General features: G+C 41.1%; 1 protein-coding gene across 9 annotated transcripts in view; it reads right to left on the bottom strand.

The window, feature by feature from the left end:
* ADD1 (adducin 1) overlaps positions 1 to 22,228 on the bottom strand; it is a 64,980-nt gene that overhangs the window by 16,492 nt on the left and 26,260 nt on the right. For all 9 annotated transcript variants that reach the window (XM_036992262.2, XM_036992277.2, XM_036992269.2 and 6 more), the window contains exons 3-9: positions 20,272 to 20,434; positions 14,858 to 15,009; positions 6,730 to 6,810; positions 6,339 to 6,488; positions 4,440 to 4,583; positions 4,234 to 4,332; positions 3,322 to 3,498 (exon numbers count right to left, since the gene is read on the bottom strand). In XM_036992262.2, the coding sequence (XP_036848157.2) occupies positions 3,322 to 3,498; positions 4,234 to 4,332; positions 4,440 to 4,583; positions 6,339 to 6,488; positions 6,730 to 6,810; positions 14,858 to 15,009; positions 20,272 to 20,434 (966 nt within the window). The remainder of the gene's footprint in view (positions 1 to 3,321; positions 3,499 to 4,233; positions 4,333 to 4,439; positions 4,584 to 6,338; positions 6,489 to 6,729; positions 6,811 to 14,857; positions 15,010 to 20,271; positions 20,435 to 22,228) is intronic.

Below are 22,228 nucleotides of genomic sequence, written 5' to 3'. Positions count from 1 at the left end.
AGGTAGTCAATATTCCAGATCATAAGACAGTTTCACACTGGAAAATTGTATAGAAGTACCTACAGAAGCAGAACACATGCCTGCCCTTCAGCTTGATTCCACTGCTAGGCACACGCCCAACAGAAAGGTAAACACATCCACCAAAAGACAGGCACTAAAATGCTGACAGCAGCACTTTCTTGATGGCCCCAAATTAGCAACAGCCTGGAAGCCCAGCGATAGTAGGATGGGTAAGCTGTGGTTATCCATGTCATGGAAAATGATTCGGTAATCAGAGTAAATACTCTTGCCAGGTGCTACATCAGGGTGAACCCCACAAGTAGGAGGTTGAGTGACAGAAACCAAATGGAAAGGATATACTGTATCACTCCATTTATAGAAAGTACAGGAGGAGGCAAAGCCTGTCTTTGCTGTCAGAAGAGAGGACGGTCGTTACCTGGGAGCGGGTGAGTGATGAAAGGAGGGAAGGGCTTCTGAGGTACTGGGATTGTTTTCCGACCTGGGTGCTGGCTGCATGGCATGTTCAGTTTACTGGCTACAGTACAGGTTATATTAACTAACCTAATTTTTTTTTACCTTTTAAGTCACAGTTTAAATACTGGGGTAACTTTTAGGGAAGACCAGACAAGCACATCCCATGACTACTGGTTCTTAGCAAAATCACTTTACCTCTGATGGTAACAACGTTCAAATTCAATCTCTGACCTTGCCCTGTAACCACTTCCTGTGCTTGAAAGCACGAGGCCGGCTAATTCACACCTCTGCAAGGCACTGAGCCATCGTGCTGCACCAACCCTTTTTGCTAACCGCCCCCAGACAGTACCTCCAAGGCGAGGATGGGCCTTACTCATGCCCCTCAGCCAGTGCTTAGCACTGGCTATGCGGCAGACAGGCTTTACAGTGGCCCCTACGGTCCTCACCTCCTGCAGTGCCACCCCCTCCAGAGCAGGGCTGGGACCTGTGACTTGCTTCTAACCAGTGGAGCTCAGCAGAGCTGGGAGCATGGACCGCATGAGTGTACACCCACCTGGAGAGTCTCTTTCTACTGCTGGCTCTGAAGAAGCAAGGTACCATGGTTCCTGCAGCTGTAAGAAAATGAACTCTGCCCACAACCTGGGAAAGCTTGGAAGTGGATTCTCCCCGAGTTAAGTCTTCTTATGAGAACGGAGCCCAGGCCAACACCCTAACTGCAGCCTTGTGAGACCCTGACCTGCAGACCTAACTCAGCTTTCCTGGGCTCCTGACACATGGTTTCCTGTCTGAACCAAGTCATGCACAGCAATTCTACAATGAACCACAGGACAGCTCAGACCTGAAGGGACTGCACAATGCTAGTCACAGAAGATGGCTCGGTGGCCTGCACCCTGCTCGCTGAGGTACTTTTCAGCAACATCTACATTCCTTTCAATTCAGAAATTTTCTCTTCCCTCTGAGTCCTGCTCATCTTTGGGGGGCCACATTCATTACCAATCATTCTTTTAATGCATTTTTTAAAGGGTAGTAATAATTCTGAAATGAAGCTGTTGGTTGGTTGTGGTTTTTTCCTTAACTGTCCTCGGAAAGACAGGTAATGTCTGCTTTGGCAATTCTTCCACTGATGAGTGTGCTTGAGGAAGAAAAGACAGTGACTCAGCTATAAAAGAACTGTCCTCAGAAAAACAGTTCTAATTAGTTCAACTTTCCTTTTGTTTAGAGAACTTGTATAAGTTTCATGGCTTTAGGGTCAACCACCCAAGACTTCACCAAATATTATCCCAAGCAGAAGGTTTTTCCTTTATTTCTTCCCCTTTAAACGCTGTCAAACTAACACTGGAGGCAATATTCAGACCTACTATATGGCTTATACTTAAAAATAGGGGTTTATTCCTTCTTTGGAGAAGCTAGAATTGTATCTTGATTTTTTGGGAAACAATTTAGCATGTCCCCTGACTCTCCATGTTGAAACGAAACATTCCTCACAGTGTAAGGTTCAACTACTGTTCACCCTCCTCAGTTATTAGCAAACACACCCAATGACCGAATGCTAAACACAGACTACAATCAGTGACTGCTGTCCAGTTTCTTTCTTATAAATGCAACAACCTTCAAATTTTACAGACGGGCATACCTGTGCCCCTTACAGGTGCTGAACAACAACACATCCTTGCTGAAGTGAATGTCTCACGCGTTGCCCTTTCATCCATTCTCTTCCTCCCTTATTAAAGTAGAGTCGCTGTCTGGTTCTTGCTCTCCAGAATTGACTGAGTGCACAAGATGTGGTGGGCTAGTGTTCTTGACTCTCACTCCTCTCCCCTGTTCCCCACCTAACTTTTAGATACAAGAGAAGTGAAGCATCAAAGTGTTTGCCAGGAGGAAAGGGCTGTGAGGCTGGGCCACCCCCATGCCCCTCGCCTTGCCGGGCTCCTTGGGGGCAACCAGGAACCAGCGCAGAGCCTGGGCCCCTGCGGCCCCACCCAGTCCTCCTCCAAGGTGCCTTTCCTGACGCTGCACCCTCCTGGTCCGCCACCTAACTGCAGCTGCTGCTTCCATCTCCCTGGCGAGCTCAGCTCCTCCCTTGCTGCCCTGACCAGTCCTGGCCCAGGCCCCGTTTCTGTGCTGCAGCGCTTGCCACACTCCACCAGGGAATGGATCACTTGTGCTGGGTTTGTTTGTCCAGCCCCCTCACTAGGCCATGAACTCCTTGAAGGCACGAACTGTGCTTTGCTGGTGGCTATAGGCTCAAGAATAGACAGTCAGTGAACGCAATCCATTCTACAGAGCAAATGAATTCATAAACTAAGGAAGTCTCTCTCTGCTCACACCTCCCTCGCTGACTGTGGACACTCAGCCCTGCGGACAGTTAGCAGCTCCTGAATCAGAGCTAAGAATTCTTTTTGTCCCAAAATCATCAGGAAAGTTAAGCTTCTTGCTTCTGCAACTACCTTGTTTAAACGTGAAGCTCAAACAAAAATCAGAACACCTGGCCGGCTGATTTAGAAGACCTCCCGCCGCCATGGCTTGCCGAGCCGACTCTGCTGCTCCAGGGGCAAGCTAGCCAGCAGCTCAGTACTGGGCAGAACGCTCTTTCCGCCCCTGTGCGCGCAGTCCCAACGAGACCGCCTTTAAAGCACAAGATACAACAAGCCACCCTCACCTCCGTATTTTATCACGATGTAAAAGCTGAACTGCCTTGGTGCCCCCCTGTGGTTTCTGAGGGTGAAAGCCCTCAACTAGATACTGAACTAAGACAGCAATTTCACACTATTTCACTTGTTATAAAAACACCACCTTTTGTCCTTTTGGAACGAAGGCTTTTTCAGCAAGTGGGAGCAACATTCTTACCAGATTATCGAGCATCCGCATGAGGGCTTCGAATTCCTGCTCGCCAACCTGCCACTTGGGAGGCAGTCCGGCGCCCTCTGCTGCTGGGGATCCCGGGGAGCGGGACTTGGCTTTGTACTTCCCAGGATCCAGGAGGACTAAGTTGTCCGGCCCTCCTGCACTGGCCAGAGTTCTGACCTTTCCCAAAACAAGGAGACACCACAGTTTGAGTTTCTTCCTGAGAGCAAGAGGACCGGGTAACTAGGAGGTGGCACTTAAACAGAAATGTAGGTTTCCAAAGAAACCAAATCATTGGAGTGTAAGAATAAAAGATGTAGGGCAGATAGTGACAGACTAATCACAAGGCTATTTTCAGAAGTCTCTCTTCAACATTACAACAACACTGTGCACTCATAGTTAGCGAAGAACTGGGAAAACAAAGAGCCTTCCAGACCCTCTGAAGGTGACAGGACCACACAACTGCACAGACGTAAGTGAAGGTAACAGTGGGGAGAATACAAAGTGGGGGCTGAGCAGAGCAGCGTAAGTGGCGCGCACAGCCATTAGACCGCGGGCAAGCCTCTACCTCTCCAAACTGCTTTCTCAAGAGGAGGGCCATGAGGGTCAAGTGAAGTAACATGTAACAATGTCCATAAAGCACCTAATGGCCGGGCTGGCACACACTAGGACTCCACAAGTGGTACTGAGTCACATATTTGAAAAATAAAAAATTAGAAATGAAAAGCCCAGCAATCATCTGCTAACTGAAATTGTGAAATGGCATTTGCCTAGTCAATTTTGAAATCCATGAGCTTGTCTCTGGCAGGGAGATTGCTCAAATACTCATTCCCACAAAACAAGGATCAAAAACCTATGGAAACCACACAAACACCAAAATAAACTGCAGATGGAGCGGAATGGCCACCCACCTACCTGGATCTCACATGCAACAACGAGGTTATGGATGTAATAGAAGGCCTCTTCAACGCTCTCTCCAACAGATACAAGCCCATGATTCCGGAGAACAAGAACCTGAGGGGCAAACAGGAAAGCCCAGTGGAGTGAGGCAGGAAGGCTGACACTTCAACTTTTTCCTTCTTCCCTCTAAAATTTAAACACCAAAGTAGATGCTTACTGACCTTGCTTTTAGGCCCCAGATTTTTCTGAATTAAAACTTTTTCCTCCTCATCAACCAGAATCCCATGATAATCATGATAAGCCACTTCTCCAAGGGAAAGTGCCTCTGGGGAGATTGGCAAGAGGCCACATTTCATTGCAGACACCTAAGAAATAAGCAGGAACCACAAATGAAGACAATCAAGAGTTACACACTAACATGCTAAATGCTTTTCTCAAAGAAATAAAAAAGGGCATCATATTTTACTTTGTTCTCTTCTCAGTAATGAACCCATGAACTTAAGACAAACTTTACTTCTGGTGCTGCCTAACAGCCTACACTTAAAAATCAAAAGTATCACTAAGCTGGGAGAGCCTCACAAGAAATCCCACATCTTTCTGGACTTCTCTGCATGGATAAGGAACACTGGATGAGCTCAGATTTAATGATAACGAGAGCCCTGGATCTAATGCAAGGAGGGACAATGGCTTCCTAAGAATGAGCACAACACTGCACAGAGGTTTCTGAAGTGCTGCGCAGTTTCTGTGTGCTTTTCATCTTATGCTGTGGATGAGATCAAAACATCTGAAAATTTGATAAAAGCAAGTTTATAAAAGTTTACTATAATTATACAATAACTTCAGTAACTACATTGATTTAAGCAAAAATCTAAGTGTTCATATAGCCTTAAGTTTCCCAAATTGACTTTAGAATATGCTAATTTTAAATCTTCTATCTAAACTAACAGGATCCAAGATTGGAACAGTATCTATAGGTGCAGCAATTCTACCAAAAAGTTCATCTAAAAAGACATCAGCACAAAAAAGGCAACTCCATATTTAATTCCTTTCACAGAATTAGCCTTTCTATAAGAAGAAATATCCTTACCAAGTAATGTTATTTTGTTAAAACAAATTACGTGGTAGCTGTAACAGTATTCTCAAAGGTATGTCTAATGGTTCTTTAAAGAGGACTCTTTTTTGCATGGACTTCTCAGTGCTTGGAAGAGCATGCACTGTTTGAGGAAAAAATTCAGAGAACGGTAAATTCTGATGCTGACATCTTCAAAGTAAAATAAATAAACCAGAGCCAATATTCACCCAATCTAAAATGCAGGACATTAAAACATCAAAATAGGTTAAAATTCAGCATGACTGAATCAATGAGGTTATCTGCCCATAAAGTCATTAAAATATAAAATTGGTGATGAAAAGCCAACTCTCGATACTTCTATAGTGTTCTGCTTTCACAAACCATGCCTGTTCACGCTGAGGGGCCTGGGGCTCTGTCAGGGCAGCCTGTTCACCGCACAAGGGCTGGGCTTGCTGAGCAGGCCAGGGCTCTGGGCCTAGAGGCAGGTCTCCCAGTAGCTGACTGAGCCCTATTCCACCAACTGCCCCCCTTCATATTTCTGGGTTCTGCAGGGGGGACATCTGCAGTGGAGCTGGCCAGGTTTCTTTCAAACCATTAACCTCCCTCTCAAGCGCGAGTCCTTCTCCACTGCCCATCAGCACACTCAAGACTCTAGCATTCTACTAACCCTTCCCTGAGCCCACAGCTGCCCCCCGCCCACCACCCCTTTCCCATTCCTCTTCTCAAACAAGGACTCCATTTACTGCTGTCATTTTGTACTTCCCAACAGTCTCAATACACTGAAATCTTGGCCCTGCAAAACTATGACCTCCTAATTAAGTCTAACAGACATTTTCCATCCAGACTTACAGGCTTTTCAAAAGTAGATAGCATACAGACCCTTTAAAAGAAAACAATTATTTTAAGAAAGGCAAACTTAGTGAGTAAAAAAAACACTTTTTTAAGCTAGAAAATCGGGTGTACTGACTTGTTACAAGAAAGGATAATTCAGAGTAAATGTAAAGTGCCTCTCACAAAACAGCTTTAAAATGTAAATGGGGGCACTCACTGCGGCCCCAGCTGGTGTGTGAATATGCACGACACACTTCACGTCTGGTCGTGCAGCATAAACCGCAGAGTGTAATGTGAAGCCAGCTTGATTCACTCCTAGGTTAGTGCTGCCACGATCTACAACATCTCCTTGGAGATTGATTTTCACCTGAAAGTAAGAAAACAAGATTCTAAAATGTCAAGAGGGTTTCAAATTACTCTACAAATTATTTAAACCAAAGTTCAAAGTGTTTGTGACTAATTTTAAAGGTTTCTCTCTGAGTTAATCACCCAGAACATAGACCTTTTCCTCTTTCTTGGATTTTATATGCCTAATTATATTAAACGGTGTTTAATTATCTAATATGACCTACACATTCATGACCCCAAAAGGAAAAGGACATTCTCACCAAGCTGGATGCAGTCACTTCACTGTAGAGAAGCCCAAAAGGTACAATGAGGAAGTGTTCCTGCTCGGAGCTCACTCTGGTCTGCAGAGAAAATTACTGAGTTAGCCCAAAAATCCAACTGAAATCATTTGCATCTCTTTCAGTCCAGAATTTCACAGGTTTGTTGAGAGCAATAAAAGAACCTCATAGAAAAGCACTTAAGTACAGGGTCTCACAGAAAAGCACTTAAGTACAGGGTCTCTCACAAAGCTAAGAAGAGCTGAGAGCTTTCTACTATTATGTGGTAGTAATTTACCAGGTTCATCAAGGGCATCTTGGTCCTATTCATGACAGTTAACTTAACAAAGAAAAATCCCCGGTGGCCACCAAACCAGTATCACTCGAAGAAAAGTGCCTCTTCTGGAAGGAAACGATGACAACCCAACTTACTTAAGAGTCAAAATGCGTTTTTAAGTACCCAAAGCCAGCAGGATAACGGCAGTCATAACAATCACAAGAGCTCTTCCTTAAAGCCCGACCAAAGTCTCTAGAACAGCATACCAGCGCCCCCTGGTTCGTCTGCCCTTCCACAATACAGATTCTCTCTGCAGTTCACTCACTACGGATCAGTACATACTAGGTACGTGCTAGATGCTGGTGATACAGCAGGAGAAAAGAAACGAGTCCTGCCATCAACTAATTCAGAGTGCTTTTTATACTAATCTGGGGATAAACTCAAAAGAATTCCCAAAGCTCCTCAGGTGGAATACATTTACTACTGGCTAAGAATTCTAACTAGGATCACGTAGGCAGAAGTTACTGTTTGTTGAAAAGGCCATGAGGCGTTTAGTCCAACTTCTGGCCAGCATCATGAATGTTCTGCAGAGACCCAAACTGACGCCCACTGGATCTGCTCAGGCAGCTGTAGTCACAGGGATGCTCCCACATCCTCACGTGGCCTCCTCACTTCCTCAGTCAGCAGTCACTGAGCACCCACTGCATACCCACACTGGGGTCAGCAGAGTCAGGAGCAGAAGCTGGAGTTCTCTCTCTCACACTGAGCAGAAGGCTGTCTTCCTGAGTCTTTCATCACTGCTTCTAGTATGCAACCCAGAACAAGCCCTATGTCCCTCTACAACTTAGTTCTCAGTTATCTGAAACTATGCTATCTACTTGTGACCTCTTCGTGCTAAAATCACTTGATTCCATCACTGCAGTATAATGGGGACCCACAGTTATATAAGACATGGGTTAAAATCCTAGCTCTGCAAAGAACCGGCTATGCTGCTTTGGGGACTGTGGACTCCTGGTCTCCTTATCCATAAAGAAGGGATGATATGGGCTCATAACTCAGAATAAAGCTTCCAATAAATGACATCTCCCCACTACACTATCACTACTGGTAGTAGGAGCAGTATTAGTAAATCATTACCATTCGTGAGCCTGTTCTCTATAAATCCATCCCTGTAATATCCACTCTCTATAAATCCCTATCTCTCTTCACTGTTTCAAAAATGTAGACATGAAGAAAACCAATCCTACCATTTGCAACAACATGGATGGAGCTAGAGGGTATTATGCTCAGTGAAATAAGCCAGAGAAAGACAAGTATCAAATGATTTCACTCATCTGTGGAGCATAAGAACAAAGAAAAAACTGAAGGAACAAAACAGCTGCAGACTCACAGAACCCAAGAGGAGACTAACAGTTACCAAGGGGAAAGGGACTGGGGAGGGTGGGTGGGAAAGAAGGGATAAGGGGGAAAGGGGGCATTACGATTAGCACACATAATGTGGGGCGGAGCACGGGAAAGGCAGTATATACAGAGAAGACAAGTAATGATTCTATAGCATCTTACTACGCTGATGGACAATGACTGTAATGGGGTATGTGGGGGGGACTTGATAATGGGGAGAATCTAGTAACCATAATGTTGTTCAAGTAATTAATGATATCAAAATTTTTTTTTAAATGTACACATGGTTTCCCCTTTTCCCAAAACCATTTTCCCATTAATGGTGAGTTAGCCAGGCTCATTTCTAAAGTCAGTTGTTTATGTCAAAAAGCATGCTGATCCACATAATGTAGAGGGGACACAGGGAAGGTAGTATAGCACAGAAAAGACAAGTGGTGACTCTGTGACATCTTACTGTGCTGATGGACAGTGACTGCAATGGGGTGTGGGGGGGACTTGACAACATGGGTGAATGTTGTAACCAGTTTTGCTCTGTGAAACCTTCATAAGATTGTATATCAATGATACCTTAATAAAAAAAAAAAAACATGCTGATCTTTTTAACTATCTAAAACAAAACATACAATTGCCCCAAATCCCAAGTTGGGTCAAAACAAAACATAAAATAAGGAGCTACTTTGTGTATTATTGGTTGGGATGAAGAAAAATAAGACTGTAGATATTTTTGCTTATTTTGTACACTTTTGAAGTTTTAAAACATACATACATATAAAGACTAGCTGGAGAGGACATGTACAGCTCAGTAACAAACACCTGTGCGCTCGGCAGCCCGCCTCAGAGATAGTCTAGTGTCCCTGAGGCTCTACTTCTTTTCTCCCACATCCTAGAAGTAACTGGTATCCTCGATTACATGTTACACATTTTCTCCTTTTTTCTTTACCATTTTACCTTATTTATATTCAATCCTAAGCAATCTATTGTTTAATTTTTAATCTATATATGACCTTCACGTAATTGGAATCATACTATATGTTTTTTTTAGGGACTTTTTTCCCCACAGTATTATTTTGAGGTTCCTCCAGGTCACGACACACATGGCTTTATCATCTTCACTGCTGTCTACTATGCACTAGATGAATATACATTTATGATCTACTCTTCTGCTCATGGACATGGTTTCCATTTCGTTATGAAGAACAACACTGTGAACATCTCTGTACCTGTCTCCTAATGTACATGCTCAAGCTTCTCCAGGGTAATAAACTAGAAGGTGATGCCAAGTAATTTTCCAAAGGGCCTAATGAAATGCACACTCCTACCAGTAGTGTATATAATTCTGTGCTCCTACAACTGTCTTCTTAAAATTAAAAATCTGATGTCTGTGAAATGGTATTCCATTGTGGTTTTAAACTAATAATCACCTGGTTACAAATGAGGTTCCCTAATGAACTGAGCAACTTTTCATATTTTTATATAAGTCATTCTCATTTCCCCTTCTGTGAAATTATTTTCTTGTCTTTTTTCCATTTACGCTGGCTTGTCCCTTTCTTCTTGATGGTCTTTAACTGCTCTGGATATTAATTTGTACTGGCTACCTGTGAAGCAAAGTCTTCCAGGTATGCTTTTATTCTTACTCTCTTCATGGTGTCTTTTAGTGATGAGAAATTTAGTCAGTTTAATGTATTCAAACTTACCATTTTTTCTTTTACACTCAGTGCTTTTGTGTCTCAAGACATCTTTCCTTAGGTCAGAAGTTAAAGTTAATGATTTTCATCTATACTTACAGAACTTTTATAGAATTCATTATAATTGCTTTGTTAGTATATATATTATAAGGCAGGAATCCAATAGTTTCCAATTCTGATTTTTCAATCCAATTGTACCAGCACCAATTCTTGACTGCATAGTCCATCCTCTGCCTGCCAGTCTGTGATGCCAACTCTTCTGTATCAATCTCAGTGGATGAGATCTGCTTCTGGGCTCTCTGTTCTGTCTCCTCCTTTGTCAAAAACATGCTGTTTTAATTATCATCACTTTATAACTCTGATATTTGGTAGAAAAGAAATCTCCTCACCTAGTTCTTCAGAGTATCTTAGCTATTCTTGGCCTTTTTATTTGCATGTGAATTTCAGAAGCATGTACTGACTCCACATTAAAAAAATTCTACATAGCCATTTTTCATCACTTTTCTCCTTGTCTCTAGATATAATTCAGTTATAAACACTGTATATTTTCTCCTCCATAGTTGTTTCACTTTTCATATTTTTACATGGCCTTTTAAAGTATTTTTCATTCCCTCAAATTGAGCCATTTTCCACCTACTGCTGGATAGACTCTTAAGGTTTTTCATTATTACACATAATGCTGTAATATATTTATACATATTTTCTTGACTTATTTCCTTAACATATATTTCCAAGAGCGGGCTTAACAGCTCTACATACTTTAATGGGAAAGCTTAAAATCTAGATTTTCTGAGTCTGAAACTAAAAGGAGACAGTGCTAAATACAGATAAAGAGTGAAAGAAGAGAGGACATCTCAGTTTTCTAGTCCCTGAAGACCAGCACTGGTCTCACCGCACGTCTTCCCACACATCTAACACTCCTTCTTTGTGTGTGAGGGACGAATTCTAAAGTCACAGATCTTAAGGTCACTCACTGAAAACCAGCCGGCTCAGTATCTCTGGTAAAGATCTACCTCATGTCCCCAGGAGTACAGTCCACTAGTCACAAAGGTGGTGGGCTCCAGACCACCACCTCAGAGGCTTAGCACTCCTTAGGGTCCAGAATAGAGCTGAACCGAGCATTCCACTGCCACCAACAAGCATTTAGAGATGGAAAAGTCCTGCCACCAGCTAAGTGCCACCAGGAGAGGAAGCCCAGCTCATGTGCTAACTAGGCTACCCCTTCATTTGACATCTCCCAAAGCTTCTCTAATTCTAATGCAATCTAACTCAGTTATCTCCAATACTCTAAGACCTATTAACACCTTTAAATCCATTAGGAGAAAATCCCTATAGCCTTCTATGGATAAAATGAGAGTTCCTGTGGCCAGGATTCTCACCAGGCCCTGGTTGGCTAGCTCACTGCACACTTGTACATGGGCTGTTGACTCTATATAAAGAGCTCCACCCAGAGCTCTGGGCACGACAGGGTGGCAGGGCTGCAAGGCTGCAGGAGAGCAGAGCAGAGGCTGGAGTGGTGGCAGTGCCGAGGACAGAGGCCCAGAGGATGGCTATGTGGGACGACTGTGCAGAGAGGCCCAGAGGATGGCTGTGCGGACACAGGGGCCCAGGGGCAGAGACCAGCTTGCTGTAGCAGACTCGCTCTGAGTGAACAGAATTCTAGTGACTGACCTGCCACCCGGAAATAAAGTTGGGTATGACCCTTTCACCCCAAGACCGTTTTGCTGTCAATTTCTTTGGTTACACTGAATCCATAGCGAACTTGCCTGGGGCTGAAACCCATTGGCAAGACACCTTCTTTCAAAGATAAGGACACAGTGACCTGCTAGCACTTTTTGTTGCACTAATAAATACTGTTAATATTTCTCTTCTTTTAGGTGTCTTACATGATCATACCTAGATTGAAAAATAAAACAATGGATGCCATAATTGGTTAAAAAAAATTTTCTTCCTCAAAGATTCCTTGATTCACAAGATATAGGAAATATTTTTGGGAACTTGAATTTCTTTTTTACTTAGTACTAAGTCCCAAACAGATCATTAACAGCAAAAAAAACTTAACTAATACTTTGACTCAGCCAAGTTCCAAAGAATTAAGGGGAAAAAAAACAAACAAGCAATTCAAACTTATTTAGATAACATTCATAATAGGACTAGTGACAAAGAGCATTTTAGAACCTCTAAAGAATGTTAAGAGTTATTACAGCCAAGGATTACATATCGTATTGCAGCTGTAACTTTTTCATGGAACTAGTTCTTAGGCAACCATTTAACACTAATTCTCTATACAGAGCATTCTGTCAAGCGTGATTGCCACAGATCCCAGCAATTCTCATTCAGGTACACAGAAGACATCTGGCTAAGTGGACTCTGATCAAATATCAAGGCACCATGGAGTCACTATTTGACAATTTTACCAAAGCAGAATTCCACTTCAGCTGGGGACGTCATACGGTCGCCCACCTGAGGTTACTCTGTGCCCAGCACAGTTCCTTGTCCTGGGGACACAAGAGGAACCAACAGAGGCTCCCTTCATGGAGCTGACATTCATGTGGGCAGAGACTGATGTCAGACATGTGAACATACAGCATGGATGATATAACTGCCATGAGGGAAATAAAGCAGGTGTGCTCGGGTGGGAGTAACATTCCACAAGCACGACAGTGTGGATACAAGAGGGTCAGGTTTGCATTTTGAAAAGTCCACTTTCGCAGCAATGTGGAAAATAGACAGTATGTGGAGGAGAGGGTAATTCGGTCTCTCTGACAAAGATCTGTACCACATCCCAGAAACAGCACATTGGTCACAAAGGTGGGCTCCAGACCACCACTTTAGAGCTTTAGCATTCCTTAAGAGTCCAGAATGGAGCTGACTTAATGAGCATCACTGATTATAAGTCCCCGTGTGAACAACACCTAAGTATGCATTGAGTATGGAGAAAAGCATAAAACAACTTAAACAGCTGTCAACACTTGCTGCCTCAAGGGAGTTAAGAGGATCGGCAGAATTCAACTTCTTAAAACATCTGTGTAAGATACACTTGTTACTATAAGCAGGCACTATATTAATAATTTAAGATATCCAACAGAAGAAATTAAATGAAAAGACAAACTAAATGAGAAAAATGAGAATTACTAGTCTCATACTTTTTAATTCAAACTAGACAATTCTCAGATCATGATACTTTGCAGTCAGGAACCAGAAGGAAGACATTACACATGTATTTCAGCTTAGTCAGCATCCCTCTTCTAAATGGTACCAGAACACACAAAATGCAAAAGATTGGAACAAGTTTTAAAGTCAAAGGAGGGAAGAAGCAGTTCAAAGAAAGAGGTTTATCTCTTCAAGAAAGCAAAGAAAAAAGAAACCTGACAATGAATTGAGACTCTAAGAAGGAAGGAGGGGATAGAGTTCCAAGCAGGAAGCAAAGTCTGACACAGGTGGAGGCAGGACACTGTAACAGATGGTCAGTACAGTATGGGTACAAGCATCCATTTTCCCCATGACACAATGTGCCGTTTGCTGGGAAGAGGCCAGGAGTTTCAAAGATAATTTCCAAGTATTAGTGAGCTTGTAAGAGAGATGTCCTATAGTTCCCAAGCAGTGCTGTGGGTCCCTTTAAGACTCAGGTTTTAAATCTATGGAGAAAACCAATGGGCTCTGTTGCAAAGCTCCCTGCAGCAGTATCTGGTTGCTCAGTGCAGAGAGGGAATAACATGGTACCGGCATAGTGTTACTGAAATGACAGACAATGAAATCCAAGCTAGACAAAGTGGGGCATGAACTCGGGCTTATGGACTACAGTGCAGAAGGCAGCATTTGATTTGCTGACACAGCCCCATGGTAAGAACAATGCTTGGGACAGAGAAGTAAATATTTGTGACACAGTAAATACCCATTACAACAATCAGCTGAAGAAAACAGAGGCCCTGATAATGTTGAAAAATGACTAACACTGGAGCAGCTAAGGAAGCAAGTGTGAGGATAGAAAGCATTCATCAGAGGAAAGAAAATCTCTTCATTCTTAGGTTTATAGGCATGAAAAGAGCTTTAGGAACTGCCTACACAGTCGTCCCCACCTTATCGATGGCGAAAACTTTCCAAGACCCCCTCCAGCGGATGCCTGAAACTGCAGACAGTAACAAACCCCACATATACTATGTTTTCTCCTACACAAACATACCTGTGATAAAGTTTAATTTATAAATTAGGCACAATAAGAGATTAATAATAACTGGTAATAAAATAGAACAGTGAGAACTATAAACTCTAATAAGTGAATGTGCTGTGTCTCTCTCTCAAAACATCTTAAGAGCATGTGCACTCACCCATCTTCTTGCAATGACATGAGATGATACAATATGTCTGTGTGATGAGGTGAAGTGAGGTGATGACATACGCATTGTGATGTAGCATTAGGCTGCTACTGACCTTGTGACAATACCCAAAGGCAGGGTCATCTGCTGCCAGACCACAGTTGACTGCAGGTCTTTGATAAACAACCTATTTATTAGGTTAGGTCTTTGATAAACACCTATTTATTAGGTTAGCATGCAAAACAGGAGTTTTAAGAACTACTATTCCCATAATATTTTATTCAAATTGGACAATTCTCAGATTATTGTACTCTAAAGTCAGGAATTAGAAGGAAGGAATTCCAAGAACTATTTCAGTTCAGTCACTTCCCTCTTCTCCAAAATAGAAAGAGGTGGTACCAGACAAATAACATTCCATTTATCATTTAATAACTGCCCCATTTAATGCTCACTGTGATATGATTGTAGATAAGCTGAGACCATCCAAAGAGATCTGCTAATCTGTAAAATGCTGCCAATTTACACCGCAATAATTTCTCTCCTTTATCATAGGCAATAGAATCAGATCCTCTAAGGTCATTCACAGGAGTCACCATACCAAGACCTGAAACAAAGAAAAACAAAATTCAAAGATTTAATATCTTTTATCAAATATAATTTGAAAAATGTTTCTGAGAAATATCTTCCACCATAGACCATAAAGTATGTCTTTTAAAAAAAGACTATTTCATAAAGACCACAAAACTAATACATTTAAGTTAGAAATCAGTAACAAAAAAGTAGCAAAATTTGTGGGATGCAGCAAAGCACTACTTAAAAATTTGTGGTATTAAACATATATATAAGAGAAGAAAAAAGGTTTTTTAAAAGGATGGAGGTTTCTACCTTATGAAACTACAAAAAGAAGAGCAAATTAAATCCAAAACTAAGAAAAAAGCAATAATAAAGATAAAAGCAGTTAACAGAAAAATAGAAAAAATGTTTAATCTTGAAAAGATTAAAAATAATGAAATGAAAAACAAAATTAAACAAAACAATGTCTAGCCAAACTCATCAACAAAACACAGCAAAAGAGATTAAGAAATATATGGAGACAAATGACAACAATAATTCAACACCATAAAATCTGTGGGATGCAGTGAAGGCCAGGCTAAGAGGGATGTATACTGCAATACAGGCCTACCTCAGGATAAAAAAACTATCCCAAATTAACACTCTAAACTCACAATTAACAAAACTAGAAAAGGAAGAACAAAAGAGGCCCAAAGTCAGTAAAAGGAGGGACATAATAAATATTAGGAGAAATAAATAAAATCGAGAAGAATAAAAACAATAGAAAAAATTCAATGAAAGCAGGAGCCGGTTCTTTGAGACAATAAACAAAATAGATAAACCCCTAGCCAGGTTTATCAAGAAAAAGAGAGCGTCTACACACATAAACAGAATCAGAAATGAGAAAGGAAATCACTATGGACATCACAAAAATACAAACAATTATGAGAGAATACTATGAAAAATTATATGCTAACAAACTGCGTAACCTAGAAGAAATGGACAACTTTCTAGAAAAATACAACCTTCCAAGGCTGACCCAGGAAGAAACAAAAAATCTGAATAGACCAATTACCAGCAATGAAATTGAACTGGTAATCAAAAAACTACCTAAGAACAAAACCGACGGGCCAGATGGATTCACCACTGAATTTTATCAGACATTTACAGAAGACATAATACCCATCTTCCTTAAAGTTTTCCAAAAAGCAGAACAGGAGGGAATACTCCCAAACTCATTTTATGAGGCCAACATCACTCTTAATACCAAAACCAGAGAAAAAAAAAGAAAATTACAGACCAATATCCCTAATGAACATTGATACAAAAACTACTCAACAAAATATTAGCAAACCAAATTCAAAAATACATCAAAAAGATCATCCATTATGATCAAGTGGGATTCATCCCAGGGATGCAAGGATGGTACAACATTAGAAAATCCATCAACATCATCCACTATATCAACAAAAAGATGGACAAAAATCACATGGTCATCTCCATAGATGCTGAAAAAGCATTTGACAAAATTCAACATCCATTCATGATAAAAACTCTCAGCAAAATGGGTATAGAGGACAAGTTCCTCAACATAATAAAAGCCACATATGACAATCCCACAGCCAACATCATACTTAACAGCAAAAAGCTGAAAGCTTTTCCTTTAGATCAGGAACAAGACAAGGATGCCTGCTCTCCTCACTTTTATTCAACATAGTTCTGGAGGTCCTAGCCATGGCAATCAGACAACACAAACAGATAAAAGGCATCCAAATTGGTAAAGAAATTAAACTGTCCCTGTTTGCAGATGACGTATTATACATAGAAATCCCTAAAGAATCCACCAGAAAATTACTAGAACTAATAACTGGATTCAGCAAAGTTGCAGGATACAAAATTAATACATAAAAATCTGTTGCATTCCTATATACTAAATGAGTTAGCAGAACAAGGTATCAGGAAAACAACTCCATTTACAACTGCATCACAAAGAATAAAATATCTAAGAATAAACCTAACCAAGGAGATGAAAGACCTATACTCTAAAAACTGTAAGACACTCGAGAGAAATTAAAGAAGACACCAAGAAATGGAAATACATCCTGGGATCATGGATAGGAAGAATTAATATTGTCAAAATGGCCATGCTTCCTAAAGCAAAATACACATTCAATGCAATCCCTATGAAAATACCGACAGCATTTTTCAATGAACTAGAACAGGTAGTATTAAAATTCATATGGAACCACAAAAGACCCCGAATAGCCAAAGCAATACTGAGAAGGAAGAACAAAGCTTAGAGGATTATGCTCCTCAACTTCAAGCTCTACTACAAATCCACAGTAATCAAGACAATTTGGTACTGGCACAAGAACAGACCCATAGACCAATGGGACAGAATAGAGAGCCCAGATATAAACCCACACATATATGGCAAATTAATATACGATAAACGACCATGGACATACAATGGGGAAATGACAGCTTCTTCAACGACTAGTGTTGGGAAAACTGGACAGCTACATGGAAGAGAATGAAACTGGATTATTGGCTAACTTCATACACAAAAGTAAACTTGGATCAGAGACCAGAATGTAAGTCATTAAACCATAAAACTCTTAGAAGAAAACATAGGCAAAAATATCTTGAATACAAACATGAGCAACTCTTTCCTGAACACATCCCCTCAGGCAAGGAAAACAAAAGCAAAAATGAACAAACGGGACTACATCAAATGAAAAAGCTTTTGTACAACAAAGGACACCATCAGCAGAACAAAAAGGCATCTTACAGTATGGGAGAATATATTTGTAAATGACATATCTGATAAGGGATTAACATCCAAAATATATAAAGAACTCACATGCCTCAACATCCAAAAACAAATAACCCAATTAAAAAATGGGCAGAGGATCTGAACTGACACTTCTCCAAAGAAGAATTTCAGATGGCCAAGAGGCACATGAACAGATGCTCTACATCGCTAATTATCAGGGAATGCAAATTAAAACCACAATGAGGTATCACCTCATACCAGTTAGGATGGCCAACATAGCAAAGACTAGGAGCAACAAATGCTGGCAAGGATGTGGAGAAAGGCGAACCCTCCTACACCACTGGTGGGAATGTAAATTAGTTCAACCATTGTGGAAAGCAATATGGAGGTTCCTCAAAAAACTAAAAATAGAAATACCATTTGACCCAGGAATTCCACTCCTAGGAATTTACCCTAGGATCCCAGTTTGAAAAAGACATATGCACCCCTATGCTTACTGCAGCACTATTTACAATAGCCAAGATATGGAAGCAACCTAAGTGTCCATCAGTAGATGAATGGATAAAGAAGCGGTGGTACATATCACAATGGAATATTATTCAGCCATAAGAAGAAAACAAATCCTACTGTTTGCAACAACATGGATGGAGCTAGAGGGGATTATGCTCAGTAAAATAAGCCAGGCGGAGAAAGAAAAGTTTCAAATGATTTCTCTCATCTGTGGAGTATGAGAACAAAGCAAAACTGAAGGAACAAAACAGCAGCAGAATCACAGAACCCAAGAATGGACTAACAGTTACCAAAGGGAAAGGGACTGGGGAGGATGGGTGGGAAGGGAGGGATAAGGGTATTGAATAAGGGGCATTATGATTAGCCCCCATAACATGGGCATGGGGGGCACCGGGAAGGCAGTATAGCACAGAGAAGACAAGTAGTGATTCTATAGCATCTTACTAGGCTGATGGACAGTGACTGTAAAGGGTTATGTGAGGGGGACTTGATGATGAGGGGAATCTATTAACCACAATGTTGCTCATGTTATTTTATATTAATGATACCAAAATAAAATAATTAAATTAAGTTAAATTATTAAAGAAAGAAATGAAGGTTTCTTTGAGAAAAGGCTTGTTCCAGATTGGGTGCAGGAAATGTGCCAGATGAGCTTAGAACACCTCCTCGTGACAGCCTGAAGCAGTCAGAGACAACGAGGCTCAGGGGGCGGCTTGGAGAGGTTCCTACCACTCAGCAATGGGACAGTGCTACGTACTGAAAAGGATAACTGCAATGCTCTGGAACACACTAAATACATTTAAGTCTATGAGTTCAAAATAATACCAAAAAGTAATGATTGGTCACTCGAGAAGGATGACAGGAGACCAACTTCTTATTTTAAAAAGGTTACCCTTCCTATACAAGCTGTACCAGTAGGTAACCAGAAAGAGTTGAGGGGAAGTTTCTTTTCGATGTGTGAGGGCTGACTTTCAATAGATCACAGTAAGGATGCTGTTCTGCTATGTATAAAACCTTGAACCAGAAGCAAGGTGTCTACAAATGGTTTAGCACCAGGCTCTCCATGGGCTGTACACTGAATGATATGGGAGACATGGCCCCCTTTCCAGCTGCGCCCTGCTTCCTACGGAAGTTTCTCTTTATATATTCTAATAGATACAGAGAAAGGAATGACAGAATTAAGGTATCACCTTCTTGGAACCCTTATTAAATTAATGGATCTAGGCACTGAGCATCAATGGCTGCTAACAACACAAAAAGAAACAACCAGACTTACGTGCCTACTGAGAGAACACAATACCACCTCGGAAGCAGGACTTGCAAAAAAACTGAATCCAAATATGATCAAGCCTCTAGATTCAACTACCAATTTACTGTAAATACAGAAGACCAAAGATTATGAAGATAGAATCAGCACAATTCAGACTACAGAGTTTGCTAACTCTATAGGTCAATAGACCCATTTTCTTTAAAGTGCAAGGAGGAAAAAAAGAGAAGCAGAGGGGTAAGTTGTAGTTTTAAAAGGCTTAAGGGACTTTAAGTAAAAGTAAACAGAAGCTCAATCCACCTCTCCACACCCCCCTGCTGACTGTGCTGTGTTCGCATACACCCAGCCAACGCTTTCCCTCGGGCTTTCTTCTGGAATCTCTGTTCCTACCTCATGTTCAAGCATCAGTGAGAAACGGATAAACAATGTTGGCTGAAGTGTGTTCAGGCAACACGCATGTGCTATACTCCACAAGCATTATTTCTGATTAATTTACTTTAGTTCACAAAGGTCCTGAGAGGCCACATAAAAAGTCATCTGCCTAAGAAATAACAGTCTCACTGGCTCATAAAAAAAGGAACCCTCTACATTTAAGACATTTTCAGACTTACAGCCTATCTTTCACTGTAACTAAAAAAAAATTAATTTTCAAAAAGTCTGATTCTATGTATTCTATAGTGTGAGCCCATCTATTTCACATGAGGAAATGTCAGATTTCACCTGGAGAATGACAGAACACACAGTAGACGGGATCTACTCACTCATGTTCAAGGCGGCCATCCCTCCTTGTGGAGCTGCTGGATAGACATTCGGTGCATTTGCAGTCATAAAATCTGCAATCTGCTGTAATGCCAACAGGCCTGTGGGATTCTTCCCCTTCTTTAACTGTTCCTGTATCATTGATTCCAATTCTTCACAGAAAGCCTAACAAAAGGCAAATTAAAAAAGTGAGCCACTACCTATTTTCTGTTCCTTGGGAAGGCGGAGTAACTACCACACAGATCAATGTTTTGTGTGGCTGGAAAAGTAAAAGGATATTCTCATACATTGCTGCTTGGAGCATAAATTGGTACAGTCCTTCTGGAAAGTAATTTAACAATACAAAAGCTTAAAAACTTGAACAGGCATTCTACTTCTAGGTATCTTTTCTGAATAAATAATCTGGGATAAGCTCAAAGACTTATTCTTAAGGATGTTCATTCCAGCACTACTGATAAGAGGGAAAATAGGTAGCAGTCTATATTTAAACAGTAGAAGACTGATTAAATCCAATGACCCACCTTACAATGTGAGCCTATGCTCATATTCAACCTGAATGGCCAAAAAAAGTTAAAGTACGTAAAACTGCTCTTGGTATTTTTTTAATATGAAAAGGTTATACAATATAGCCAGGTTTGTAAGAGTAAATACAAATCTGAACACAGAAAAAGACTAAACGGGCATATACCAAAATATTCAGTCAATTCTCTTCGTGATAAAATCACTGCTAACCTTCATGGTCTACTTTGCACTTCTCAGTATTTTCTTCAAAAAAAGTTTCTTTTTCACTTTTTAAAAGTTGAAAAAGGAACCTTAAGACATCCGTCCTTTACCAGGTAATCCTAAACTAGGCAGAAAGGTTAAGTTGGTTGACGATGATTTTAGTATAAAGTCATTACTGAAACAATATAGTTTCCCAAACTGTATAAAAATAATCTTTTCATATATCCTATGAGAAAATTAGTATCTTCTGATCAAATAATTATAAAAATATTTAATATGAAAATATGAACTCACTGAATGATTATCTACCTCTGATTATAAGCACTCCAAGGACTTCTGGGTGATTCTACATTAATATTATTTCTAGTTTCTCATGGCTTGAGCAGAAAAGATACACTGCCAAGGGAGTTTAAGTATACCTGTCACTTAAGGGAAAAACAATGTATTGCTTTAAATTCAATGGTATAAAAGAATGTCAAGAACCAAGAGCCCCTGGTGGAGCCCCTACCCACCACATCACGGGAAATAACGCCACAGATCATGCTCCGTGGCAGCCAAGGGGGAGGAGGAGGAGGAGGAGCTGACAGGCGCTTTGACTGCAAGAAGAAATGGAGTAAGTCACCAAACTATGGTTATTTGGCCATCTCTGTTGCCAGGGCAGAATGTGCTGATATAGATATGCACAGATACAAAAAGAGAAAGACACAGACACCTCTGCGAAATACCCCACAGATAGCCCAGTGCATGCTGGGCACAGGAGATGTAAAGGATGAATTGACAATCTCCCTGCCCTCAGGGCTCTGAATCTAAAAATCAAATAATCTATTTCAGTGATTTTCAAAACCACATACTATCTACGGAAAGCTCAATTCAACACACACTACAACATGTACTACATGAACACACTACACTGCAATCCAACATACATATGCACTTCAATACAAGTCCTGGGCACTATTCAAGGCACTGAGGATCTGAGGACAGAAAAGGTGGCCCTTGCCATCAAGGAACTTAAAACTCATTAAGGCACACACAAAAAGCAAAAGCCCCAGTGCTGGGGACCCTCTGTACCAATGGCTCCAGGTGACCTGTATGTGCAGTAAGGAGCTGAGCTCAGCAGTGACCACAGAGGGCCTGGAGCCACCCGTCGGGATCCCAGAGTCTGGCTCTAGCCAGCAGTCACCAGCCACTGACTCTGTGTGCTTCCTTGGTCCTGACTCATGATGGCTCTACACC

The sequence above is a fragment of the Manis javanica genome, chromosome 5 (assembly GCF_040802235.1).
Source record: "Manis javanica isolate MJ-LG chromosome 5, MJ_LKY, whole genome shotgun sequence".
In the NCBI taxonomy this organism is placed as follows: Eukaryota; Metazoa; Chordata; class Mammalia; order Pholidota; family Manidae; genus Manis; species Manis javanica.
Note: the sequence above shows the minus strand (reverse complement) of the source record. Positions and strands in the feature narration are given on the sequence as shown.